The sequence below is a fragment of the Capra hircus genome, chromosome 10, assembly GCF_001704415.2.
Source record: "Capra hircus breed San Clemente chromosome 10, ASM170441v1, whole genome shotgun sequence".
In the NCBI taxonomy this organism is placed as follows: Eukaryota; Metazoa; Chordata; class Mammalia; order Artiodactyla; family Bovidae; genus Capra; species Capra hircus.
Genome location: NC_030817.1, coordinates 16213540 through 16241169, shown reverse-complemented (window position 1 = coordinate 16241169; position 27630 = coordinate 16213540). Strand labels below are relative to the sequence as shown.

Below are 27630 nucleotides of genomic sequence, written 5' to 3'. Positions count from 1 at the left end.
GTAATAGACTAAGAATTCAGAATCCCATGGTTCAGTGGAAACTGTTGGGGTACACTTCTCAGCCCTCTCCTGCAATCTCTCCATTCTTCCTTCCATAATGAAGTAGCTCTGTTTTAAATCATCATTTATCAGCCTTAACCTGAAGAGTCCTTAATATACAACTAAACCCCCAAACATTCATTTGAGATTCAGTCTCCCATCTTCAGCTGCTTTCTGTAGTAGTTTCAAGTGTTGACAAGTGTGTGGATGTTGGAATCTGAAATAACAAGATTCAAATCCCAGGTCTGCAATATGTCAACGGTGCCACCCTGGGCTAGTGAGTTACTTTCTCTCTAAATCTAGGTTTCTTATTCTGAAAATGGCAGTTATATATACATCAAAAGTTTTATATTATTATTGATGAAATTATACATGGAAAAGAACTGTGAGAGTATCTAGGACATGGTATCTACTCTTTAATTCATTAAATATGCTTCTATTGCCTGGATCATTCTCTTATTCTACTGTTTCCATAAATAATTTTGAGTATTAAATTGCTTGAAATATTGTGAAAATAGTTTGATTTAAGCTGGCTTAATTTTCTTAACTTGCTTCTATAATACTTTAGTTTCCTTGCCAATTAATCACAAAGGTTGCAGCAGTAATCAGAGGTTAAAGCGTCCGCCTCCAATGCGGAAGACCCGGGTCGATTCCTGGGTCGGGAAGATCCCCTGGAGAAGGAAATGGCAATGCACTCCAGTATTCTTGCCTGGAGAATCCCATGGATGGAGAAGCCTAGTAGGTTACAGTCCACGGGGTCGCAAAGAGTCAGACACGACTGAGCAACTTCACCTTAGAGGGGTGGAGAGAACTAGATGAGCACAAGTGTTTATCTAGGATAGACAAAAGAATTAGGTAAAAGATTAGATATTAGGGTGAGGGAAAGTGGAGTGAATAGGAAAGAATATAACCTAAGGAATTCCATTGTTTAAGTGAAGTAAAGTGAAGTCGCTCAGTCGTATCCAACTCTTTGCGACCCCATGCACTTTAGCCTACGAGGCTCCTCTATCCATGGACATCTCTAGGCAAGAATACTGCAGTGGGTTGCCATTTCCTCCTCCAGGGGATCTTCCTAACCCAGAGATCAAACCCAGGTCCCCCACATTGCAGGCAGACGCTTTAGCATCTGAGCCACCAGGGAAGCCCATTGTTTACGGTCTTAACGAAAACTATTTACTCTTTCACGTTAGGTCAGATAGAATTGGCTGGCCTAAGGTCATATCACAGTCAATGTATGAGTTAGGGATTTCTCCTAATCGTTTTCAAACCATAACTTGGCTAACTTACTTCTACTGGTGGTTCTTAAGAATCAACCAATTCAACTCTGACCCATATGCCTCCTTTTCCTATATATCCTTTTACTTCCCTGGCTTATTATTACCTCACACTTGGATAAAGAGTATAATTTTATATTTGGTCTTCTTACTTAGCAGCAGCAGCAGCAGCAGCTAGGTTAACGGAGAAGGCAATGGCACCCCACTCCAGTATTCTTGCCTGGAAACTCCCATGGATGGAGGAGCCTGATAGGCTGCAGTCCATGGGGTCCCTAAGAGTTGGACATGACTGAGCGACCTCACTTTCACTTTTCATTTTCATGCATTGGAGAAGGAAATGGCAACCCACTCCAGTGTTCTTGCCTGGAGAATCCCAGGGACGGGGGAGCCTGGTGGGCTGCCATCTATGGGGTTGTACAGAGTCGGCCATGACTGAAGCGACTTAGCAGTAGCAGCAGTAGCTAGACTAACTTGGAAGCAAACCTGAAAAAAATTATTTAATAAAGACCCTCCTACCTAATTTCATATAGATCTTATGGATGATGATTCTGTTGAAGCCCAGAAAAGTTAACTGAACTTTCTAAACATTATATAGCAGTGAGTGCTAAAATGAAAATTAGAACCAAGGAAATCTCTTTAACAATGCAACATTATTTCTATCACAGCCAATTATGAATTATTCTGCTCTCAGATTTATCTTCTTCAAACAATAATTTCAGCTCCTCAAAAGCTGCCAGTGCTCCTACTTTATCTTAAAATACAATCTGTGTTCACTCTCATCCAAGACTCTGAATTATCTGGCCTTAGCTTCAGTTCAGTTCAGTTCAGTCGCTCAGTCGTGTCGGACTCTTTGTGACCCCATGAATCGCAGCACTCCAGGCATCCCTGTCCATCACCATCTCCCAGAGTTCACTCAAATTCACGTCCATCGACTCGGTGATGCCATCCAGCCATCTCATCCTCTGTCGTCCCCTTTTCCTCCTGCCCCCAATCCCTCCCAGCATCAGTCTTGTCCAATGAGTCAACTCTTCACATGAGGTGGCCAAAGTACTGGAGTTTCAGCTTTAGCATCATTCCTTCCAAAGAATACCCAGGGCTGATCTCCTTTAGAATAGACTGGTTGGATCTCCTTGTAGTCCAAGGGACTCTCAAGAGACTTCTCCAACACCACAGTTCAAAAGCATCAATTGTTCGGGGCTCACCTTTCTTCACAGTCCAACTCTCGCGTCCATATATGACCACAGGAAAAACCATAGCCTTGACTAGACAGACCTTTGTTGGCAAAGTAATGTCTCTGCTTTTCAATATGCTGTCTAGGTGGTCATAACTTTCCTTTCAAGGAGTAAGCATCTTTTAATTTCATGGCTGCAGTCACCATCTGCCATGATTTTGAAGCCCTAAAAAATAAAGTCTGACACTGTTTCCACTGTTTCCCCATCTATTTCCCATGAAGTGATGGGACCGGATGCCATGATCTTTGTTTTCTGAATGTTGAGCTTTAAGCCAACTTTTTCACTCTCCTCTTTCACTCTCCTCAAGAGGCTTTTTAGTTCCTCTTCACTTTCTGCCATAAGGGTGGTGTCATCTGCATATCTAAGGTTATTGATATTTCTCCCAGCAATCTTGATTCCAGCTTGTGCTTCTTCCAGCCCAGCATTTCTCATGATGTACTCTGCATAGAAGTTAAACAAGCAGGGTGACAATATACAGCCTTGATGTACTCCTTTTCCTATTTGGAACCAGTCTGTTGTTCCATGTCCAGTTCTAACTGTTGCTTCCTGACCCACATATAGGTTTCTCAAGAGGCAGGACAGGTAATCTGGTATTCCCATCTCTTGAAGAATTTTCCACAGTTTATTGTGATCCACACAGTCAAAGGCTTTGACATAGTCAATAAAGCAGAAATAGATGTTTTTCTGGAACTCTCTTGCTTTTTCGATGATCCAGCCGATGTTGGCAATTTGATCTCTTGTTTCTCTGCCTTTTCTAAAACCAGCTTGAACATCTGGAAGTTCACAGTTCACATATTGCTGAAGCCTGGCTTGGAGAATTTTGAACATTACTTTACTAGTGTGTGAGATGAGTGCAATTGTGTGGTAGTTTGAGCATTCTTTGGCATTGCCTTTCTTTCGGATTGGAATGAAAACTGACCTTTTCTGGTCCTGTGGCCACTGCTAATAAAAATGATTAGGAAACTGAAAATTGGGACTTTAAATTTTAATTTACACCAGAAACCATATAATTCTAATCTCTATATTCTAGGCTCTTCTGTAAACTTATTTCATTCCCTTTCATGAAGATAGTATATTTGCTTCATTGGAGGGGTCGTTTTAAAAACTATAGGTGGATCTTCAATTTTCTTGTCTGTCTTTCATAAACTCTTGTTTTACATTATTTTGCATTGCGGTTCATAAACCACTTTCATCATGTTCTAAATTTAGACTTTATGTATTGTCTTTTGCCTGGAGATATCTGCACCCCAGGTACCACTGATGGGGTCTTTATCGCCATCCAAGTGATGGGTGAGCCACCTTCCAGATCTCTTAGTGTTTGCTGTTATGAAACATATCTGGTATAAGCTGTCACAGTTTGGATTCCCTGGGAAGCAGACTCTGGCAGATTCTCTGGAGATGAACTTTCTCCTGCTAGCCAGCTTTGGTTGGCTGATTCCAACAGCTGCTGTTAGAGGTCTACTGACCATGAATCTGAGTTGTTCAATGACAGTCAGTTTTCTGTTCATCCCTGGAGCTACCCGTGATGGAAAGATCCAAGATGGAAATCTCAGCCAGCAATCCAGGCATTACTGGGAGTCCAAGTGTCTCAGATGAACACGGTTATTTCAATGCACCTGTATGTGACATTTACTCCTTTTTACTCCTGGTGATCCACTGTTAGAACACCGAGTCTACTTTACCTAGAGCTAAAAAGCAAAAAAACAAGAAAACCTGCGTCCTCTTTCCCCTACAAATCAGAAGTGTTTATTGCAGAAATTTGGCTGAGATTAACTCGGGCTGATCATGCCCATTTTTCACACTTTCCTGTGTATTGCCACATTGTCCTGTCAAAAGGTCTGTCAGCACTACCAATGGACATTGCTTCAGCAATGTATGAGGCCAATGCTGAGAATATATAATTTTGAAAATCCTTGACAATTTCCCCAAGCAAAAATGGTGTCTAAAAGAGGTATATTAAGGACATGCGCTGGCTCGTGGATGCTAATCTTTAGTTCCTTGTCTGTCCTCTGATCTTATGCTCTGGAGTTGGCAGGGAGCAGGTGGGGCGAGGCGCCTGGGACAGGACGTTCAGTGGGGACACAGGGAAAGCCTGAGATAGGGGCGGTCTTCTCAGGAGTCTGTGAGAACCCTGCCATCACCCCTGTGGAGATGGGCTTGTCTCTGAGCCACTGACGAGGAAACATGTGATTTGGGAACTTTGGTGACTATATCCTGAACCTGGAGTAAAGGTACTTGCGAAAAAACAAGATAGATTTCTCTTGAAAATATTTCAATTTGCAACGTGATGCATTGTGTCAAGTGATAAGATTTTACTATGTTTAGTTTATAATCTGTGTTTTCCTGGGCAGATACAGGCAAAGAGACAAAAGTAAAGGTTGCCTATAGTCCTACTGCCCAGAGATAACCTAGTAACATTTTAGTCATTTCCCAGTGTTTTCTATGGATATGCTTATGCCATTGAGTTTTTTATCTTTTTGGCCATACCACCCAGCATGCAAACTTCCCTGATCAGGGATAGAACCATGCCGCCTGCAGCGGAAGCACAGAATCTTAACCCTGCCCGGGCAGCCCTCTCTTTGGGCTTTCTACCCTGCTTGTTTCTGCAGGAGAGTCTGACAGCCTTTCTACACCACTGCCCCCCAACCGCACGTCCCCATGTACACGTCTGTTTCCTCCTGTTGGCTACTTAGGTCGTCCCACAGTTCCCTGTCTCGCAGGCAGTTCCTTGCCCCCGTGGGCCAGGCTTGTTATCCAGCAGGCGGTGAGGGCTCAGTCCTGTGCGTGTGGACTGCGGGAAGCAGCGCGAGTCGGGCCAGGAGGCCAGTGGGTGCAGGCTCACGGTGCTGTCCTGGATACACCTGGGGGGCTGGTGGGACGGGGGTCAGAGTCACACGGGGCTGGGCCCAGGGGAGTCAGGGCTGTCAGAGGGCATCGTGAAGGAGCCGTCATTTCCCCACCGAGGTGGCGGGTGTGAGTGGGACCTGCAAACCGTCCCAGGACTTCAGCCTCAGCGCCAGTGGACAACAGGGCAGGGAGCGCATCGGGCCAGAGCTGCGCTTTCTGATCAGTGAGGTGGGTCATTTGCAGAAAGAACCAGAACTTCTAACTGGCGGCTCATGAGCCACCTTGAGGAAGACAGTCAGCATCTTCTGCCAGTTGGTAGTTTTCTGCCATAAAAGACATAAGCCTTGTTTGGTTGTGATTTCAAGGTGATGGCACTGGAGGAGGCAGGTATGTGTGCATGAGTGTGTCATAGAGAGGAGATGGACTGAACAGTGGAAATCGGCTGCTGGCTGCTGAACGAGGGCATCTCGGGGTTCGGGCTGAGATTCTCAGCCAAAACAGTAGCAAGATAGACAATTGGAAGCTGGATCTACTGCTGTAGCCTCTGACAGGCTGCCTTTAGAATGTTCTGAGAAAGAAAGTTTTTCCTCCAGCTGACGTGGCCTGCGTGTGCTCCGCCAGCCTCGATGGTCAGAGCTGTGCGGGGCTCGGCCCGTGCTCGAGGCCTTGTTGGGAGTGAGATGAGCCCCTGAGGGAAGAAGCAAAGTGTTCCTGAAACAGCAGACAAACGCCCAAGTTGGCAGTTAGTACTTAGAGGCCTCAGAGCATAATCTTCAGGGCATATTAATCCCACCCAGCTAACAAGTGTGACCCTGAATACCTTCTAATTCTGAGCCATCGTCCCCAAGAAATCTGATGACAAAGAGCCGAAGCCTCCTCTTCTCTGGGGAGCTATATTAGTATATACATACTGTGAGCCATACCGCATCCTGTCTTTGTAACAGTTCACTGTGCATCTGTTCCACACACGTGGTAACTGTATTCCTCCCCTGGGGGCTGCCCCTGACTGGGGGTAGTCAGCACTCCTGAGGGGGGTGCAGACCTGGCCCTTCCACAGGCACATGGGGGTCCATCCAGGTGGGGTGAGGCTGTCAGAAGGGGAGGAGGGTGACCGGAGCTCAGTGGCACTCACAGTGAGATGATCCCTGGAGGCTGTGGTGTCCTGGAAGGCTGACCTTTTCGCTCCTCCTTTGCTCCTGTCGTGATGGTGTGTGTGTCTGGGGAGCACTGTGTGTGACCGGAGCCCCTGTCCTCGTCCTTGTTCAGTCGGGGATGCTGAGTGCCTGGGACTCTGGTCTTCCCCCTGGATTCCAGACGCACGGGCAGGCAGATACTCAGCAGGGTGGAGTCCCTGCCTCCTCACCCCAAGGGCTGTCCCCTTGTCTGTCTTGTAGAAACCCCAGGAGGGGGACGAGGAGGAGGACAGCAAGAGCAACAAAGCCCCCACCACTGTCTAGGAGGAGCATTTCTGAGAGAGCGGAGGAGTGACTCGGGGGACTCGGACCGCCCCCACCTCTCCAGCCAGCACAGCTCTGCCTGCCAGCCCCACGGCCTTCACCCGAGCAGCTTCTGGGGGAACTAGGAGGAACATCTGTGTCTTGGAGGACAGTGCTCTGCTTCCTGGAAGTCACTCCAGAGCTTGCCCTGTCTCTGTGAGGGGGGTGCCCTTTCCACCACACAGGTTGGGGCTCCGCCCTCCCCCTGTAGGTTCTGGGAGCTGGGGTGGCAGAGAGAATCCTGGAGTCAGTCCTGACTGCTGCCTCACCTTCCTGCTCCAGCCCCTCTCTAGGGAGATGTCCGCCAGAGGAAGGGCAAGCCCAGCCCATGGTCGGTGTCCTTCACTGCAAACTCACCTAGATCATTGCCCCCGAGAACTCCAAGGGTCTCCCGAGAGGTGAAAGGAAAGAAGGAGTGGGGGGCCTTGATAGGACTTGGGTCTGCTGGATTAGGTGAGCACGTCCACCTCTGGTGGGGACAGTGTTGCAGCCCCAAACCCTCTCCTCACCCCTTCTCCAGCAACAATCCTTTCTCAGACACCCTGAATTTAAAGGGACTCCTTTCAACCAGCCCAAGCTGACCACTCATGCCTTGCCTGCATCTGGCTGTACTCAACGGCTTGGGGAGAATTGCCTCAAAATAAGACATTTGTGCCAGTTCTCCTGTGCCCTGAGCTCTGTAATCAAGACGCCTGTGCTGTTTAGTTGTGCCCACTGCCTCGGCCTCAGTGCCTTGGAGTTGCCTGCGTGGCAGCGGTGCTTGGGCCAGGACCCGAGGTGTGCCCACGGTGTCTGTGTCTGTGTGCACAGATCTTCTGTACATAAGCAAAGTCAAACTTCTGGTAGGAGGACCGAGTTAGGGCTGGGAGGGAAGTGGACAGTGATGGTTTTGCACTTTTTGATGAGGCCAAAGTGTTTACTCTTCAGTCCCTTAAAATGCATAAACAAAATGCTTGCTGAAACCATTGTTTCATTTTAAAAACATAATTAGTCATTTTCTACTTGTTAATATCAGGTGATCAAGGCAGCGATAGATTCTCCATGTGGTCTGCCTTATCATTTGTTGGGGCAGAGACGGCTTTGGGGGTGGGAATGGGAAGGAGGGGTGGGGGCTCTATACCATGAGAGGTGGTCCTCTGCTGCATAGACGGTGCCATCGACTGGGTTATTTTTAAAATGAGGCTGCAGAGGTTACACCTGGCCTATCTGGGGACTGCAACTCAGTGCCTAACATGGGACTAGGACTGCTTTCCACACAGCGTCCACTCGAAGACAGTGTGCCTGCTGCCAAGCGAGGACAGCGCCACCCGAGGGTGCCTGCTGCCAGGAGCCCACTGTGGTTTCTGGCTTATCTCCCAGGGTGGCTGGCGTGTCTGCTCTACAAGCACAGCAGTCATGCAGCAGACTGTCTGGGCCGGAACCCAGGGCTGTTTTCTGCAGCTCTGGATTGCTCCCCTTCCTGTCACTCTCCCCTTCGTAAGGCATTCACCTTATGTGCGTTATGAGAATGGGCTGCATGGACATTTCTTCTCTAGCGAGCTGACTGCGTCTGGGGCACTCTGATCCTATCTGTCAGCAATCCTTAGGCGGACGAACAACAGTAGGATTCCACTTGAAATCACCTGGGAAGGGGCCAAGCCTGGGCTGTTTGAGAAACCGAATAGCCAGAGTATCTGCCAAATACCCTGTATCATCTGTAGCTCCTCCGGGATCTTGCCTTTATTTATCAGGAATCACACTTCCTCGAGGCGCGCCCAGGAGATCCATATGTCTTGTGCTTTCATTCATTCTTTTCTGAGGTGGACTCCCTGCAGACCGCCACCCCAACATTAACTCTCTGTAAGATCACTGCTTTTCTTACTGCCTCCTACAATGGCTGATAAGGGAAAGATAGTTCATACCACGGAGCTCTTTTTCGAGGAGGGGACATGAAGCCTGGAATTGCTATAACCACTTTTGGTACCATAAAGGAAGCCAGCCTGTGGATGAAGCCAACGCAGGAGGGCAGAGTCAAAAGAACTCCAGAGAAATGGAACTGAGTCCTGATCAAACCATTCCTGAAGCCTACAATCCTCTGTTCAGTTTTGTCAGCCAATGTTATCTTCATCGCTTCAGCTAGTTTAAGGAAGACTTTGTTCCTTTCACCTGAAGAGCCTTAACTGGTTGGGAAGGCCCGTCGCAAGCCCCCTGCTCCCTTTGTAACTCCTACCTTCCACTGAGGAACATCACCATTCTGTAGTTCAGTGACCTTAGTCCTTGAACAAGATTAAGTGCAGCTAGGTCTGCCCTAGATACTGCCTCACATATGAAGACACATGATGTCTGTGACTCAGCTCAGATCCCACCTCCTCAGAGAGGCTTTTCCCAGGGATCTAGGTTCTGTACCTCCTCCTCTTCCGAATCACGGTACCTGGTTTTCTAGAGTCTTAGCACTGCCTGGGGTCGTTCTTTCAGGTGTGGGCTTGTTGACAGTCTGTTTCTTGACTACAGGGACATTGCCTGGGTCGTTCATGTTTCCTTCCCAAGTGTCTGGCATGGAGTATGTGTTCAGTAAACACTCGCTGAAGTAGCGAACGGGTTCTCGCATCTATACTCTGTGTGTGAGGGTTCCGCCAGTGTGGAGGGGCTCAGGGCTGTGTCTGGATGGCAGCCGTCTGCTCCAGCGCCTTGTCCTTGGGCTCCAGTGCTCTTTCCATGCTCATACAGCTGTTTCCTTTATGTTAAAATAGTCGACAGTTAAAAACAAAAGGAAAAAGCAGAAGGCTGGAAAAACGGTCCTGGAAGAGGCTGTGGGTTGCGGAAGTGTACACAGTGGGCTTCGGATATACTGGCAGTTCCTTGATTTGGATGGAGGTACAGAGGACTCCTTCTAAAATGATTCTTTACATAAATTTAAATGGTACTGACTTCCTATATGCATGTTATATCTTAAATTTTAAATTAAAGAAAAAAAACCCAAATGTGAAAGGCTAGAAGTGGATGATGGAGCAGAAATGAAATTGAAGAGCATAGGGACGGAAGATGCAAGCAAAGGCAGGAGATGAAGTCTTGGACATGGGGATGTTGGCCTCAGTTTCTCTTCTTCTGTCTGGATCCTGGTTCTGCTTCTAGCTGCCAGAGCCCCACTAGCATGCCCAGGATTGAGATACCTTAAATACAGACAGACAAGGTTAGTGGCTGACCTAAGCACCATGCTTTCTTAGATTAGTTGTATAAGGCTTGTCCTTAGAGCTGGGACGGCTCCTGTGGGAGTTCCAGGGTCACTCGATGCTTACTTGCCACCGTGAGGGTTGCCAGGATGAAAATCGTGGGAGCCATGGTCCCAAAAACAAACAACTCAGAGAGGAAGTGCCCCATGCCGATGAAGAAGGTCCAGAGCGTGATGTAGTAGAGCCTACAGGGAAACAGACAGAAATGGGACAGAAGGTACAACTTATTCAGTGCAGAGGAAGTGGTCAGACTTGAAACACACAAATCAAAACCCAGGAAATGACTATAGCTAAAGAAAAAGGAGACTTGGTCCTGCGAAAGACCTGGATGCTGGATCACATCAATTTTCCTCATGTCTAGGGCAAAACTGAAGCTTTGAGCTGCTAAATCAAGGAGAATGACCCAGCAGAGTGCCTTTGCAAGTCTTAGCAAGGTGGTGAAACCAGTGATAGCAAAGCAGAGTCTGGGGTATGGCATTCATAGGCAGTGTAGATGATTTTGGATCAATCACATTTCCATATTCTACTTGCTCAAATTGTCTTTAGTCCAAGCCCGCTTTGCACCTCTCTAGCCAGGGGCTGGTCAGTGCTCATCTGATGGATGCCACCGAATGAAGGGCATGAATGAGGAATGGGTAGCAAGGGACTTTCTGGGGCTTTTAGATGCTTTTGCAATGTGGGCTGCCTCTTAAGATACTTTGCATCTTAACCTAGCAAAATGGTCAGAGGGAGGACACAGTGATAACCTCACAGGAAAATTCGTTCCTCAGTTTTGACAAGAAGGTGGAGAAGACAGAAGTTATAGGAAGATGGACCACTTTGATAGCTGGTATATTTCTTCTTTCTGAAATTTACAAATTATTAAATATTTCAAAAATACAAAAAATCATACATAATAGAATTTACCCCAAGGCTATGGTTTTTCCAGTAGTCATGTATGGATGTGAGAGTTGGACTGTGAAGAAGGCTGAGTGCCGAAGAATTGATGCTTTTGAACTGTAGTGTTGGAGAAGACTCTTGAGAGTCCCTTGGACTGCAAGGATATCCAACCAGTCCATTCTGAAGGAGATCAACCCTGGGATTTCTTTGGAGGGAATGATGCTAAAGCTGAAACTCCAGTACTTTGGCCACCTTATGCGAAGAGTTGACTCATTGGAAAAGACTCTGATGCTGGGAGGGATTGGGGGCAGGAGGAGAAGGGGACGACAGAGCATGAGATGGCTGGATGGCATCACTGACGTGATGGACGTGAGTCTGAGTGAACTCCGGGAGATGGTGATGGACAGGGAAGCCTGGAGTGCTGCGATTCATGGGGTCGCAATGAGTCGGACACGACTGAGCGACTGAACTGAACTGAACCAATACCCTACTCCGTCAAATCTCATTATCTTGACATTTTTGCTTCAGATACTTTTCCAAAGAAATAAAATATTACAGATTTCAGTCAAACCTTCCTGTGGATCCTTTTCCACCCTGATCCCATTGTCCTGCCTCCTTTCTCCCCCGAAGGAACTAACATCTTGAGATTGATTTTTATCATTCCTATGCATATTTTTACATACTTAGTAAACATGTATGTATGGGGTTGATGTCTTTTTTTTTTTAAGTGAAAATAGGTTTCTTTAGAGAAATACACCTTAAATGGGCAGAATGCAGACTGTCTCAGAAAGTAAGAACAGCTGGGAATTGATTTCAAGTTTCTGGTTAGGGAGGGGATAGAATCAGAGAGCATATCAGAAGCACATGGACTAAAATCCCAGGGTTTAAAAAAAAGGTTGGAAATAGAAGTCAGCATTTCTGGCTGTCCTGTGTTGTGTGAAGGGGTAATGAATGGGTAAGAGAGGTAAAGATAAGTCTCAGCTGTCTCGGCTCATCCTCAAAGCACAACAAAGAAAATATACACCCCTTCTACTTGTCAGTAATTCTTCATCATGGTAAAGGTCGTTAAAATGATTATGCACCCCTTACTCCCTCCCAGTCACCCTGAGAGGATACACAAGTCTCATTTTATACATGAAGGGACTGAGATGCAGAGAAGGTCTATAATAAACCTGCTGCTTTAAACCTAGTTACCAACAGAAATGAGACCAGAGCCTATTTTCCAGTTTTCCTTCTTGGGCCTCAGGGTGTTTCCACTAAACCATGCTACTTCCCCGGAGAAGGCAATGGCATCCCACTCCAGTACTCTGGCCTGGAAAATCCCATGGATGGAGGAGCCTGGTAGGCTGCAGTCCATGGGCTCGCTGACTGAGCAACTTTACTTTCACTTTTCACTTTCATGCATTGGAGAAGGAAATGGCAACCCACTCCAGTGTTCTTGCCTGGAGAATCCCAGGGACGGGGGAGCCTGGTGGGCTGCCATCTATGGGGTCGCACAGAGTCGGACACGACTAAAGCGACTTAGCAGCAGCAGCGGCAGCAGCATGCTACTTCCAAAAATATACGTCAATGTAGAACAAGTAAACCATAGTTTCAGGTTCAAAAACACAAAAAAATAAAGATGAATAGATCACAGTGCTAACAGCCCTCAAATCCCACTTGTCCTGGTCTTCGTCAATTTAAATGAATCGAGTCTCTAATACGCAAATCTACAAAATCAACAACAAAAATCACTGCTTCCCAGGGCTACTAGGAGAAGACTTGATCAATGTCATGGGGAAGCATGTGGTATAATAAGAGGGGCTCAATAAATATCACCATCTCCTATCTTGCCCAGGTGCTGAGAGTCTGGCTAACACAAAAGTGTTTTAGTATGACACTCTTTTGGTGGCCTCACCTGGGGACCTGAGCAGTTTCCACCTTGATTGCGGGAAGAAAGCTCGAGCCCCCTCCAGTGGCCAGTTTAGATTACAACACTTTCTAGCCCAGGGGCTGCAACTGCCTGCAATTGTTCCACACTAGTCTGTATGAGAGACTTCACTTTCACTTTTCACTTTCATGCATTGGAGAAGGAAATGGCAACCCACTCCAGTGTTCTTGCCTGGAGCATCCCAGGGACGGGGGAGCCTGGTGGGCTGCCGTCTATGGGGTCACACAGAGTCGGACACGACTGAAGCGACTTAGCAGCAGCAGCAGTCTGTATGAGGGCTTCCCAGATGGCAAAGAGGTAAAGAATCTGCCTGCCAATGCAGGAACTCAAGAAATGCAGGTTTGATCCATCCCTGGGTCAGGAAGATCCCCTGGAGCAGGAAATGGCAACCTGCTCCAATAGTCTTGCCTGGAAAATACCATGGACAGAGGAGCCTGGTGGGCTACAGTCCATGGGGTCGAAGAGTTGGACATGAGTGTGCACGCACACATGCACACAGTCTGTGTGAATCCTCTGAAGAGGCAGAATACAGAGGAGTCCTCGGTTCTCTGTGACCCTCCCTTCATGACTCTGTGTAAACAAACAGCCACTTACTGATGAGCTCATGACATCATGGATCGTGATTTCTGTTCATCCCTGCCTCTCAAGGAGGAATGTGAGCATAGGCATGCCATGGCCTCTCTAAAAAGAGCAAGCACACTACCTCTTTAGTAGAAGAAAGGCTGACCCATTAGTAACGAAGTAGAGGGATATGATGCAGGCCACTGGATCACAACATTACCAGTTTGCTGTGTCCATTTCAAAGATTTTTAAGCTTAAAAACCTTCAGGCCTGTGATGTTTTCTAGCCCTGGAAGGAATGGTACCTAGTAATCTTTTATCTTCACATCCTAGGTTACTATATCAAATCATAGGCCATATGATGGAATCATAGTCCATCATAACAGTGCTTCTTGAATCTGGGCATTTATTAGGATCACTGAAGAAATTTTATCAAATTACCAAGACCTGGATATCAGAACAGTTAAATCATATACTATGGAGGTGGGCCCAGGACACCCCTGGTATTTTCAAAAGCCTTGCCTTATAGATTTTAAGGATAAACAAGTATCGAGGGAGGAACACAATGGCTCTGCTCAGCACCCATTGCCAACACAGGGAGGTGCTCTTCCCTCCCTTACATACGTTTTGTTGTGAATGTCGATGGCGCAGAGGCAGCGAACCACTGATGAGAGCAGTGTCCAGACTCCAAAGGTCCGAGCTTGGAGGCCATTCACTGTGCAAGAGAAACAAGCAGGAGTGTTGAGAAGGGTGTGTCAGGGTTCCCTCCAAACTCCTCCAGTGAAGCAGTCAGAGAGCTGAGCCTGCAATCCCCTTGGCTGGGCAAAGTACAGGCTCTGATGCTGCATGTGGGAACTAGAAGGAATGGAAAGAATTCCAAAAGGAAACTTGGTTCAGCCCCTTTTCAAATGCCTACAGTTGGGCGGGCGAATTCCAAGAATAAAAACCTAACAAACAGCCCAATTCGGAAGTAGCTCCTGGGTTAGTGGTTTACGGGTCTGCCTGGAAGCCGCTCTAGTGTTTGCGAAGCAAGTGAGTCTGAATCAGGATAAGTGTGGGGGAACACGGAGGCAAGTGGTCTGTCAATGCAAGATGCCTAGGCGGTTAGACTTTCAGTGAGGCTGATGCAGGACAGAACACAGAAATACTGAGCCCTGTCTAGGCACCCACACCTGGTCTTTAAGAGACCCAGGTCCCCGGATCTCCTGAAATTCAGATCTATATCATGTGAATGAAGCCCTAACGAGGCTGGTATACTGTGCGTGCAGGAAGGGAACAAAGCTCCGTGTTAGCCGGGGCCACTCTGCTCTTGCTAGCTTCATTTTGGCACTGCTGCGTTAAATGTCTTCTCCAGAATGTTTAAATCATAGTCCATCATAACAGTGCTTCTTGACCCTGGGCATTTATTAGATTCAACTGACGAAATTTTGTAAAATTACCAAGACCTGGATACCAGATCAGTTAAATCATGTACTATGGAGGTGGGCCCAGGACACCCCTGGTATTTTTGAAAGCCTTACCTTGTTGATTTTAATGTACCGGTATTGATCTATGGTGAAAAGCAAGGATACTTCCTTTCCTGGTCTCCTGAGCAAGAGAAGTTTTAAGGGACAAGACTCACAACCGAAATGTCCTTCAGGATTTTCCTTTAAGGATTTTCCAGCCTTTGGAAAACCAGACAGCAACACTAAATTCACAACCCCAAAGATCTTTAGATGGTAGTCATTTTGAGAAAAATATCCCAAACTAAAATATAGTGGTTAGTCCTGGAGAGCTAGATTCTTTTTTTTTTTCTTTTTACATTCTTTATAAAGCATTTTGATAGCACTTCTGATGAAATGACAGGAAATTTCTCTTTTCAATTTCTATACATCTCTTTATGAGTGAGAACTGAAAATGGAGTATCTCAGTAATCCTAACCAGAGTAGGCGTCAGGTGCAATTCTTGTACTACATGCTCCAGGCTCCTGCTATCACCATAAAGTCCCAGGAGGTCACGAGGGACCTATTTCCGAGCTGTGTGTGAGTGCAGGCCTGCAGAAGCGCACACACACACAGTTCTGCTCACCTATATGCCCTTCGACAAATCACATAACCTCTGGGCTTTTCTGTCTCAATTTTAAATTCAAAGGGCTAGGACAGATGACCTCAAAAACCCTGTGAATCTATACAGAGTTCCTGGACCACCAGAGGACAGCACTGGAGGGCGAAAAGTGGAATTATTCCACCCACTTTTCCAGGTTCTCTAAGCCTATTATACTTGAGCTTTGTTCAAAGTGAGCCTTAGCCTTCTCACTTTCATTTTATAGCCAGATGCTGCAGAAATGTGAACTAGGTGAGAACCGGAATCTGGGTTACCTATAAATGTGACAGAATTGTTGCTACTATGAAATGGTGCTGCAGCTCAAGCCACCCCACGTATCAAAGGAAGGAAGCGCAAGCTGAAATGTGCAACCACTTTCCAGCAGAGAGGCTCAGGATGCTGGGGAAAGCCATCGTGGGCCTGTGGAAATTCATGTGGGAAACCAACCTGGAGGGATTTGGGATATCTTTTCAGGATCTGTGTCATGGTTTGAGAAGACCTTGGATTAGTAATTCTCCATATGCAATGTAGGGTATAAATGATATGGGCCATGACCTGATTTTTGAAAGAAGCTAATAGGAAAACCTTCTTCATGGTTTCCTCATCAGGCATCAGAGTCATCAGAAGTCTGTTTCCTCACATGTCCTTGTAATGGTATTTGTACAGACCAGCTGCCAAGGGCAGTGTAAAATGAAGGGAAAGGTATTCAGGGAAGCTTGCGGGCAAAAAGGACCAATTGTTATCCACCACGTAGTGGCTTAGGATCACTAGCTGAGGCAAAATCAGAATCACCTGGGAAGTTTCTATAAAGAACTTCCTGTGACACATCCAGGGGGTGAGAGATTCAGTAATTAGGTCTGGACAGGGAATTGGCCCCCTGTGCTTTGTCTGGTTTTAGTTTTTTGCAGTTATTGTGATGCACAGCCAGGTTTGGGGACCACCATTTAGGCCACTCCCACAAAGGATGCAGGTCTTTGCTTTCTTACCCAGGTCTGGCTTGCTGATGTAGATGTTTTCATAGAGAAAGGTGTGGTCTCGGAAGCTCTGCAGCGAGTGACCCGCGGCTACGATGGATACCATCACCAGCCAGCTTCGTAACACGTTCAGGAATCGGCTCATGGCTCCCCTCCAACCTGAGAGGGCTTTTTGCCTTGGAAACAAAAGCAAAGGGCAGGAGACACAGATGGTTAATGTGCTTCAGCCATAAGCTCTGTAGTTAACCTGTGTCCCATTCATGAGGGCGGTACTAATCTTACTTCATCAGCCATTTCATAAACTCCTCTCCCAAATACCGGAGGCTCGTCTACCTTCATGCCCCCTTCATAGGGTTGGCACTTTGTCTTTGAATATCTACCTTAACTCAAAGTGTGCTGACAAAAATAATTTTTAAAAGGCTAAATAATGCAGTGGGTGGAAATGACAGACCCTGGGGAAAAAATGGAAAGAAAGGAAACAGAGGAGAGGGAGGTGTCCAAACATCACTACCAAGAAATAAAATGGACTCTAATGAACGATTTCTGGAAATTGGTCTCAATATTTCATCATACTAATGGCGAGTCAACAGTATACTGTGTAACAAGTAGCACCATGCTTATTTCTGGCTAAGGGATTTCTCCAAAATATTAGCCTAAAGCAGAACTCCTTTCTCTTGGCTGAATCAGACCCCTGGGATCTTTCCTTCTAACCTGGTGCTTCACGTCATTCTTTTGTTCTGCAAGTACCTCAAAGGTAATTATAAATCTACTAACAGACACCTGCCTGGCTACTGCTGATCGATCCTTCCCAGCACAGAGAAGTCTTGCACGTCTGAGTGGCATGTATGGCTTGAGGGAAATATTTACACGCTTTAAGTTTTCTCTACTTTGGTTCACAGGGATTCCATGTTCCATAAATTAGAAAAACAATATAAAAGTTAAAAATAAATAAATTGTGGTGACTTGAGAAATAGTGAGAAAATTAGATGGAGAAGGAACAGCTATGTCGGTGTTGGGTTGTGGAAGAAATTATAGTTATTGATTATTTGTATACACCATGTGCTGGGCCAAAAACCTATCTATTATCTCACTGAATCCTTAAACACAGTCGGGAGACACTATGAATATTTCCACTTAGCAGATGAGGGCAGGCACAGAGATGTTAAGTGACCTGCTTGAGGTTACACAGTCAATAGATGAAAGAGCTGAGATACAAAACATGGTCTATGGGTCTCTAAGATGGTCTCACTGAGCATATTCTGATGAAGTTTCCATTTTTGAGTGAGGCAAGCAAACCATAGCCACCTGTCTACACTGGTATAGAAAATACCATCGGGGTATGAAGTTTTCATTTAAATAAGAGAACAAAATGTTAGATCAACCCTTGCTGAGCACTGATTCAAATTATCATGCTTAAATAAAAACCATGTAGATAGAAATCTAATCATGGAATTGATTCTTCCCATCTTTGGTATGTGACCCATGGTTTATCTACTGTCTGGTTAATTTCTTTGGCCTGAAGTGGCGATAAATCATCAGGCTTCCTTTGTCACTTTGACAGTAGGCCTTTTGTTATAGTCCTACATTACTCAGCTGAAACAAATATTAACATCAGTAATGGCTCAAGATAGTGTGACGCATCAGAAAATAAAGAAAGTTCCAGAGGTAGAAGGGTCAGTGGACGGAAGTCTCAGTGCAAATGGGTCAGAAAAGTGGACTCTGTGAAAGTCCAGAGAGAATGAGCTCTAACAGAATCACGAGCAGTTTCAGCATGGGCCAAGATCACAAAAGTGGACTCTGTCAAAGTCCAGAGAGAATGAGCTCTAATGGAATCATGAGCAGTTCCAGCATGGGCCAAGACACACACAGTCCCCTCCCCTCCTCCTTGATTTCTCTCCCTCCCTCAGTAGGAGACTTAAGCTCTCAGGGTCAGAAAACCTGCATGGATGGCCTCCCTCTTTGACAGAACTTATGCCCATTTCACAGAAGCTCTCCGAAACTCCAGAAGATAGCTGGTGAAGGCAGAGCCAGAGCACTCTCCCAAATTGCTCTGCCAGTCCCTCAGCACGGCTTCCTCAACGCTTTTGAGGGCCTCTGAAAGAATCCAACCTGTATTCCCCGATTTTGCCCTGACCCAGGCCAGGAAAGGTGTGGTGTTTAGTAGAGTCGGGAGTCAGTGGTTCCTTTCCTGGTCTCACTATTCAGTAGCTGTGTGACCATGGGCAAGTAATTCACACTTTACAGCTTAAGTTCCCTTACCTGCAAAATGGAGATTAAAATTACCTATTCCAAGGATTATTATAAGAATTACCTTAGGAAGCAGAGCTTCCTCGCATTGCGCCAGGCTCAGAGTGGCCACTCATTCGTTCATCGACTCACTCGCTCTGTACACACAAGCTTTCTTCGTTTTCCCAGCTCCCGCTGCTCTTGGTCTCTGAAATCTCTTTTCTCCCTACAAGGTTGCCTCCCGGGTATCTTCCTTCTATCCCATCTCCATTTTTCCAGGCTGTGCGGATCCTCTCCATTAGAAGCCACACAGATACCTACCTCTCCCCCGCACATACACCCTACCTGGCTAGAGTACTCTCAGCACAGAAGCAGCAGCAGCAAAGAAACTGCCCCAGCACAGCTCCAGACCTGAGTCTACCTCAGCCCTTGTTCCCGCCCCCACTCTCAGCCTGGCTCCTAGATTGGGTTGAATCTGTCTGTCCTCGTTCTGATTGGCTGTTTTCGTTCTGCTGGAAGTCAGGGGTCTTGGACCCCTTTACTGCGAGTCAGCGGTTGCAGCTGCCCAAGCGTCAACCCCAGCACTCGGCCCTTGCAGTGAACTCTCCTGTTGAGTGCAGCAGAACAACTCCGGGTTCGGAGTCAATCTTTTTTGGACGGCGGGGAAAAGAGCGGATAAAAGAATTCAAGACTTCTCTGAAGACCGGCCGGTGAAGGAGGAGGGAGGGAGGTGCCGAGCGCTGTCCCCGCCTGCCCGCCCCGAGCGATGGGAAGATGAAGCGGGTAAAGGCCTGCGCCCGCGCCCTCCTCCCCGGAGAGAGGGGCGCCCCGAGTCCCGGCGGGCGCCGGCCGCTGCACTTCCCTCTCCTTGTCCGGGAACAGCTGTTGGCTTCCGGGCGCGCTGGGCTGAATCGCAGCGGCTGCGGCTCCCCGCGTCCTTTCCGTGGGGAGCATCCGAGGACCTCCCTGGGATGGGGGTGAGCCGTGGGTGGGACTGAGAGCCTGATCCTTTTAGGGTGAGGACACTCCTCGGGCGAGTGTCCTCAATCTTGCGAACGCCCTGTCTCTTCCTGCCCAGCTTGCAGCCTAGGACAGGTTGTCATCCCCTCATCGCTTGGAGGTTTAGTTTGTTTTTTTATTAATTTAAGGGACTTCCCAAAATTTGGGAAATTCTGAGAAATCCTGTTGGGGATACTCGGAAGAAAACCTTGAGATTGTTCCATACTGCCCATTTCGCTGAACATGTGTAGGGGATCCTTGTCGGAACTGGCTTTCCTCGCCCCCTATTTAAGTTATCACATATGTTAATGCATAGAAAAATAAGGTTTGGAAAGATCGAATGCTCATCTTTGAGTAATAGGATTATGGTCATTCAAACATTTTCTTATCTATTATTTCTAGTCCATCCTCAAACACAATGAAATGTACCTTTTCTTTATTAAAGTATTTTAATTAGCAATAGGCTAATTTTAATGTCAGTTTGATATTCGGATCCTCGTTTGTGATTTTCAACATGGGAGAATAATTTTTGAGAGCGTTTGGAGGTAAGGTTCCCCTCCTCCCAGCTATTTATAACCTTGATTCAGCAGAATAAGACTGTGGCATCTGGTCCATCACTTCATGGCAAATAGATGGGGAAACAATGGAAACAGTGAGAGACTTTATTTTGGGGGGCTCCAAAATCACTGTAGATGGTGACTGCAGCCATGACATTAAAAGATGCTTGCTCCTTGGATAAAAAGCTATTACCAACCTAGACAGCATATTAAAAAGCAGAGACATTACTTTACAAACAAAGGTCTGTCTAATCAAAGGTATAGTTTTTCCAGTAGTCATGTTTGGATGTGAGATTTGGACCACAAAGAAGATTGAGTGTCAAAGAATTGATGCTTTAGATTGTGGTGCTGCAGAAGACTCTTTTGAGAGTCCCTCAGGCTACAAGGAGTTCAAACCAGTCAAATGTAAAGGAAATCAACCCTGAATATTAATTGGAAGGACTGATGCTGACACTGAAGCCCAATACTTTGGCCACCTGATAGAAGGAGCCCATTGATAGAAAAAGACCCTGAAGTTGGGAAAGATTGAACACAAATAGAAGGGGGTGGCAGAGGGTAAGACGGTTGAATAGCATGATCAACTCAGTGACTCAAAAACACGAATCTGAGCAAACTCAAGGAGACAGTGAAGGATAGAGGAGCCTGGCGTGTTATAGTCCATGGGGTAGCAAGGAATTGGACATGACTTAGTCTCTTGATGAAAGTGAAAGTGGAGAGTGAAAAAGTTGGCCTAAAGCTCAACATTCAGAAAACGAAGATCATGGCATCCAGTCCTATCACTTCATGGGAAATAGATGGGGAAACAGTGGAAACAGTGTCAGACTTTATTTTGGGGGGCTTTAAAATCACTGCAGATAGTGATTGCAGCCATGAAATTAAAAGACACTTACTCCTTGGAAGAAAAGTTATGACCAACCTAGATAGTATATTCAAAAGCAGAGACATTACTTTGCCAACTAAGGTGCGTCTAGTCAAGGCTATGGTTTTTCCTGTGGTCATGTATGGATGTGAGAGTTGGACTGTGAAGAAGGCTGAGTGCCGAAGAATTGATGCTTTTGAACTGTGGTGTTGGAGAAGACTCTTGAGAGTCCCTTGGACTGCAAGGAGATCTAACCAGTCCATTCTGAAGGAGATCAGCCCTGGGATTTCTTTGGAGGGAATGATGCTAAAGCTGAAACTCCAGTACTTTGGCCACCTTATGCAAAGAGTTGACTCACTGGAAAAGACTCTGATGCTGGGAGGGACTGAGGGCAGGAGGAGAAGGGGACGACCGAGGATGAGATGGCTGGATGGCATCACTGACTCGATGGACGTGAGTCTGAGTGAACTCCGGGAGTAGGTGATGGACAGGGAGGCCTGGCGTGCTGCAATTCATGGGGTTGCAAAGAGTCAGACACGACTGAGTGACTGAACTGAACTAGTGACTAAACAACAAACATCAAGAATAGAAAAACACTAGCAAAAATAAAAAGTTAACTCTTTAAAATTATTCTCAAAGCTGACAAAATTTTAGTTCAGTTTCAGTTCAGTTGCTCAGTCGTGTTCAACTCTTTGCGACTCATGGACTGAAGCATGCCAGGCCTCCCTGTCCATCACCAACTCCTGGAGTTTACTCAAACTCATCTCCATTGAGTCGGTGACACCATCCAACCATCTCATCCTCTGTCGTCCCCTTCTCCTCCTGCCTTCCGTCTTTCCCAGCATCAGGGTCTTTTCAAATGAATCAATTCTTCACATCAGGTGGCCAAAATATTGCAGTTTCAGCTTCAGCATCAGTCCTTCCAATGAATATTCAGAACTGATTTCCTTTAGGATGAACACGTTGGATCTCCTTGCAGTACAAGGGACTCTCAAGAGTCTTCTCCTACACCACAGTTCAAAAGCTGATATCAATTCTTCATCTCTCAGCTTTCTTTATATTTCAAATCTCACATCCATACCTGACTACTGGAAAAACGATAGCTTTGACTAGATGGACCTTTATTGACAAAGTAATGTCTCTGCTTTTTAATATGCTATTTACGTTGGTCATAACTTTTCTTCCAAGGAGTAAGCATCTTTTAATTTCATGGCTGCAGTCACCATCTGCAGTGATTTTGGAGCCCAGAAAAATAAAGTCAGCCACTGTTTCCCCATCTATTTGCCATGAAGTGATGGGATCGGATGCCATGATCTTAGTTTTCTGAATATCGAGTTTTAAGCCAACTTTTTCACTCTCTTTCACTTTCATCAAGAGGATCCTTAGTTCTTTTTTACTTTCTGCCATAAGGGTGGTGTCATCTGCATATCTAAGGTTATTGATATTTCTCCTGGCAATCTTGATCCAGCTTGGGCTTCATCCAGCCCAGCATTTCTTATGATGTACTCTGCATATAAGTTAAATGAACAGGGTGACAATATACAGCCTTGACGTACTCCTTTTCCTATTTAGAACCAGTCTGTTGTTTCATGTCCAGATCTAACTGTTGCTTCCTAACTTGCATACAGATTTCTCAAGAGGCTGGTCTGGTGGTCTGGTATTCCCATCTCTTATAGAATTTTCCACAGTTTGTTGTGATCCACACAGTCAATGGCTTTTGCGTAGTCAATAAAACAGAATTAGATGTTTTTCTGGAACTCTCTTGCTTTTTCCATCATCCAGCAGATGTTGGCAATTTGATCTTCGGTTCCTCTACCTTTTCTAAATCCGGCTGAACATCTGGAAGGTCATGGTTCATGTACTGTTGAAGCCTGGCTTGGAGAATTTTGAGCATGACTTTACAAGCCTGTGAATCAGTGCAGTTGTGCAATAGTTTGAGCATTCTTTGGCTTTGCCTTTCTTTGGGACTGGAATGAAAACTGACCTTTTCCAGTCCTGTGGCCGCTGCTGTGTTTTCCAAATTTGCTCGCATATTGAGTGCAGCAGTTTTACAGCATCATCTTTCAGGATTTGAAATAGCTCAGCTGGAATTCTTGCCTTGAGAACCCCATAAATAGTATGAATAGTATGAAAAAGCACCACCTTAAACATCTGTAAAATGGGGCAAATTATTCCTATGATCCCTTTCAACTTTTTTTTTCCCACTATATTTCTAAGTCAGAAGATAGAGGGGGAAATAGGCAGGTTAAGCTATCAAGCTTTAGATAGAAACTTTGGAAACGAACTAAAATTCCTTGTCAATCTGCCTCTAGCTGCAAACTGGCACCAGTGTGCCTTAGCACCTACAAATGATGCATTATTGATAAAAGGTAAAAATGTTTGAAACGAGTCAGGAACACAATAAGCACACACAGCTGACAAGAGCCAAGGCCTGAATCATACTATCTGTAGAAAGCCACATCCCTGACAGAGAATCTTTTCACTTACAGTTTCTGAAAAGTGAAAACAGGTAGCCAATGAATCGTTAATTCAGTAAATGAAGTCGCTCTGTCGTGTCCGACTCTTTGCAACCCGTGGACTGTAGCCCACCAAGCTCCTCCGTCCATGGGATTCTCCAGGCAAGAATACTGGAGTGGGTTGCCATTGGAGCTAAAAACACTTAAGGCAGGCACTGCTTTGTCACTAAAGACATGTTCCCACCAGCTGGCGCTAAAGGAAAAGATTCAAAATGATATAGTTCGATTCAGTTCAGTCTCTCATTTGTGTTCCACCTTTGCAACCCCATGAACTGCAGCACGTCAGGCCTCCCTGTCCATCACCAACTCCTGGAGTCCACCCAAACCCATGTTCATTGAGTCAGTGATGCCATCCAGCCATCTCATCCTCTGTCATCACCTTCTCCTCCTGCCCTTAATCTTTCCTAGCATCAGGGTCTTTTCAAATAAGTCAGCTCTTCGCATCAGGTAGCCAAAGTATTGGAGTTACAGCTTCAACATCAGTCCTACCAATGAACATCCAGGACTGATCTCCTTTAGAATGGACTGGTTGGATCTCCTTGCAGTCCAAGGGACTCTCAAGAGTCTTCTCCAACATCACAGTTCCAAAGCATCAATGCCTTGGCACTCAGCTTTCTTTATAGTCCAACTCTCACATACATACATGACCACTGGAAAAACAATAGCCTTGACTAGATGGACCTTTGTTGACAAAGTGGTCTCTGCTTTTTAATATGCTGTCTACGTTGGTCATAACTTTTCTTCCAAGGAGCAAGCATCTTTTAATTTCATGGCGGCAATCACCATCTGCAGTGATTTTGGAGCCCCCAAAAATAAAGTCAGCCACTGTTTCCACTGTTTCCCCATCTATTTGCCATTAAGTGATGGGGCCAGATGCCATGATCTTCGTTTTCTGAATGTTGAGCTTTAAGTCAACTTTGTCACTCTCCTCTTTCACTCTCCTCAAGAGGCTTTTTAGTTCCTCTTCACTTTCTGCCATAAGGGTGGTGTTATCTGCATATCTGAGGTTATTGATATTTCTCCCGGCAATCTTGATTCCAGCTTGTGTTTCTTCCAGTCCAGTGTTTCTCATGATGTACTCTGCTAGAAGTTAAACAAGCAGGGTGACAATATACAGCCTTGACGTACTCCTTTTCCTATTTGGAACCAGTCTGCTGTTCCATGTCCAGTTCTAACTGTTTCTTCCTGACCCACATATAGGTTTCTCAAGAGGCAGGTCAGGTAGTCTGGTATTCCCATCTCTTCAAGAATTTTCCAGTTTATTGTGATCCACACAGTCAAAGGCTTTGGCATAATCAATAAAGCAGAAATAGATGTTTTTCTGGATCTCTCTTGCTTTTTCAATGATCCAGAAGATGTTGGCAATTTGATCTCTTGTTTCTCTGCCTTTTCTAAAACCAGCTTGAACATCAGGAAGTTCATGGTTCACGTATTGCTGCAGCCTGGCTTGGAGAATATTGAACATTACGTTACTAGTGTGTGAGATGAGTGCAATTGTGTGGTAGTATGAGCATTCTTTGGCATTGCCTTTCTTTCGGGTTGGAATGAAAACTGACCTTTTCCGGTCCTGTGGCCACTGCTAATCAAAATGATTAGGAAACTGAAAATTGGGACTTTAAATTTTCATTTACACCAGAAACCAGGACATATTAAGAAATTGCACTTTTACAGACATGAAAGAACAAAAAAATTAGATTAGTAACCAAAGTAGACTAGTTTTATGGCTTACTTTATTGAAAGCCTAAGAACATTTTGGTTTTTAAACAGTTATTTCATGAGGAATAGATATCATTCACTCAGCCTCCATAACTCAAAGCCTCTAAGCCTCATTCATCCCAATGTCTGTGCTGGAAATGCTTTCCCCACTTTCTCTGTTCACCTAATCTCACTCTCTATAGCCCAGCTCATCTCACCACCTCCCTGGAGCCTTCCCCAGCTCCTGCAGCCCACAAAGTTGTATTTCTCTGAACTGTAGCACTCTCTGTATAATCATTTGTTGATGATCTTTTTAACGGATATAAAGCCAGCTTTTACAATCAGAATTAAGTACTTTGTAAGGACTAAAGAACCTATATACCAAGCGAACATTTCCACGTCTATATGTATAAATTTCTAATTTGGGATCCCCAAGGAAAATATAGAAAAAGAGCTCCTTTACATTTACTATTACAAACAATGTCATGCAAAACAAGGATGCCTGGACAGTTTCTAGCTCTAATGTCCAGGATTGCAAAGCATGAATACTTTAATACAGCCCGGGGATCTGAGCAGATCTAGCAGACCTCCATGGAGAGACATCTTGGGAGCAAGTCAACATCCTAGATGATTTAAGACCTGCGAACTTCCAAACCTTAAAAAATGTAAGCCTGTTCCTCTAAGTGTGAACAAGATTGACTTTAAGATTCCTAAAGTATAAAACAAGTGTTTCATAGACATGAGCTGATGGAACATTAACAATCAAAACTCAACAGTAGGAGTTTAAAAGTAAGAGGAGCAAATGTCCATCAGTATGAACTGGGGTGGAGGTGGGGTGGGATTACACCTGTATTTTCACTAACTTCTACTAGAAATTTAGCACTTCTCAATTGCGAATACAGGCAACAAACCACAGTAGTATTAGCATTACCTGCACCTTCAACTCCACCTGAAATGACAGGTTTTTTGTACCATATGACAGTTGCAGACATCTCAAAATAACATTGATATTTATCACTACTTCTAAGTTACAGCAGTTACGAAAATTGCTACTAGATCACCTGTGCTTACAGTCTTCTCATCTGGTGTGATGAGGATGGACCACAATTTGGCAAGCCTCTACCCTCAAGCAATCATTCAGTTACCAATGGTGACTGCTCACAGTGGTGGTCCAGGTATCTATGATGTTCCTGGTATTCTCCACTTACAAGTGTTAATCAGAGACCGCCCAAGGATGGGGAGCTTATGCAAACTAAGAAAAGATAGTCTTCATGTTGCTGTCTTTAGAAAATAAAATTGAAGTTTTACCTTCTAAATGAATGATCTTGCTGTTTTATACATTAATAAATTCCAGATGTATTCATTCATTAAGTTAGTCATTCGGGTAGCAAGCATGTATAGAGCACTTACTAAAATAAAATTAGTTTGAATCATCTAAAATAAAATGAAATTATGTTGAGTCATCTAACATTCTCAATATTTTGACTGTCTTGACTTACCAAAATAGCAATTTCATATAGTTCAGTCTAATACTTGTGAGCCCAACCCCTAAGCCCACTAATAAAAGAGACAGTCATAAAGTAAAAGATCTTGAATCAGAAAGATGGATGCCTGCACAAGTTAAAAACGTGGTGAAATGGCTAAAAGGCAGCACACAGAAAAAGCCAGAAAAAGGCAAAGTGCCCAGAGGAAATTATCCATTTAATTATCCTGAATGAGAATGACCCAAAGACATTAATAACAAATCTGTATTATTTTCTATGACATAACGTGATGAAAAGCCTCTCCCCAAAGATTTACTAATGCTTCAATAATTTTTTTCTAATTAAGTAATATAATCTTCTACAGTATTATAAGAAATATACTTTAAAATCAATATTAAATCCGGCAAGAATAATGCCTTAACATTTGTATGGCACTTTGTCATTTAAAAGTAATTTTATACACATTATTCTGTTATATTCAGCCTGGGAGATACCATCCCCACTTTTCAGATGACATAGCACATGAATCCTAGTGGACTTACAGAAAACTTTAAAAACTAATCTTATCTTTAAGCCAGATTCTCTCTTTGCTCTCTGTGTCATGTAATAATATTAAAGGAGGTGAAACATCTAAGAGCTTCAAAATCCTGGAACCTAGGTCTGAATCTCAATCTATCACTTAATCTCCACGCGACTCTAAGGAAGTTCTTTGATATGTGTGGGACTGAGCTTAGTTAAGTGGGAATAATAACATCTTCAGATATTATTGTTA

General features: G+C 45.0%; 2 protein-coding genes and 1 long non-coding RNA gene across 4 annotated transcripts in view; 1 reads left to right on the top strand and 2 right to left on the bottom strand.

The window, feature by feature from the left end:
* LOC102188506 (feline leukemia virus subgroup C receptor-related protein 2) overlaps positions 1-9636 on the top strand; it is a 120299-nt gene extending 110663 nt beyond the window's left edge. The window contains exon 10 of the mRNA XM_018053951.1: positions 6787-9636. Within this exon, the coding sequence (XP_017909440.1) occupies positions 6787-6849 (63 nt within the window). The 3' untranslated portion in view covers positions 6850-9636. The remainder of the gene's footprint in view (positions 1-6786) is intronic.
* LOC108636925 lies at positions 4843-6780 on the bottom strand. Its single transcript, XR_001918642.1, has 2 exons — positions 6525-6780; positions 4843-6103 (listed from the first exon to the last, which is right to left on the bottom strand). It is a non-coding gene; the product is annotated as an uncharacterized LOC108636925 (long non-coding RNA).
* LOC102187597 (probable ergosterol biosynthetic protein 28) lies at positions 9481-19410 on the bottom strand. 2 transcript variants are annotated; one of them, XM_018053955.1, is made up of 5 exons: positions 18834-19410; positions 16535-16698; positions 14091-14181; positions 10164-10282; positions 9481-10037 (listed from the first exon to the last, which is right to left on the bottom strand). In XM_018053955.1, exons 2-5 carry the CDS (start codon positions 16665-16667, stop codon positions 9958-9960), a joined length of 423 nt encoding a protein of 140 aa, XP_017909444.1. In that variant the 5' UTR covers positions 16668-16698; positions 18834-19410; the 3' UTR covers positions 9481-9957. The 2 variants fall into 2 exon arrangements, with proteins under 2 accessions (XP_017909444.1, XP_017909445.1); XM_018053956.1 differs by having other exon boundaries at positions 19094-19410.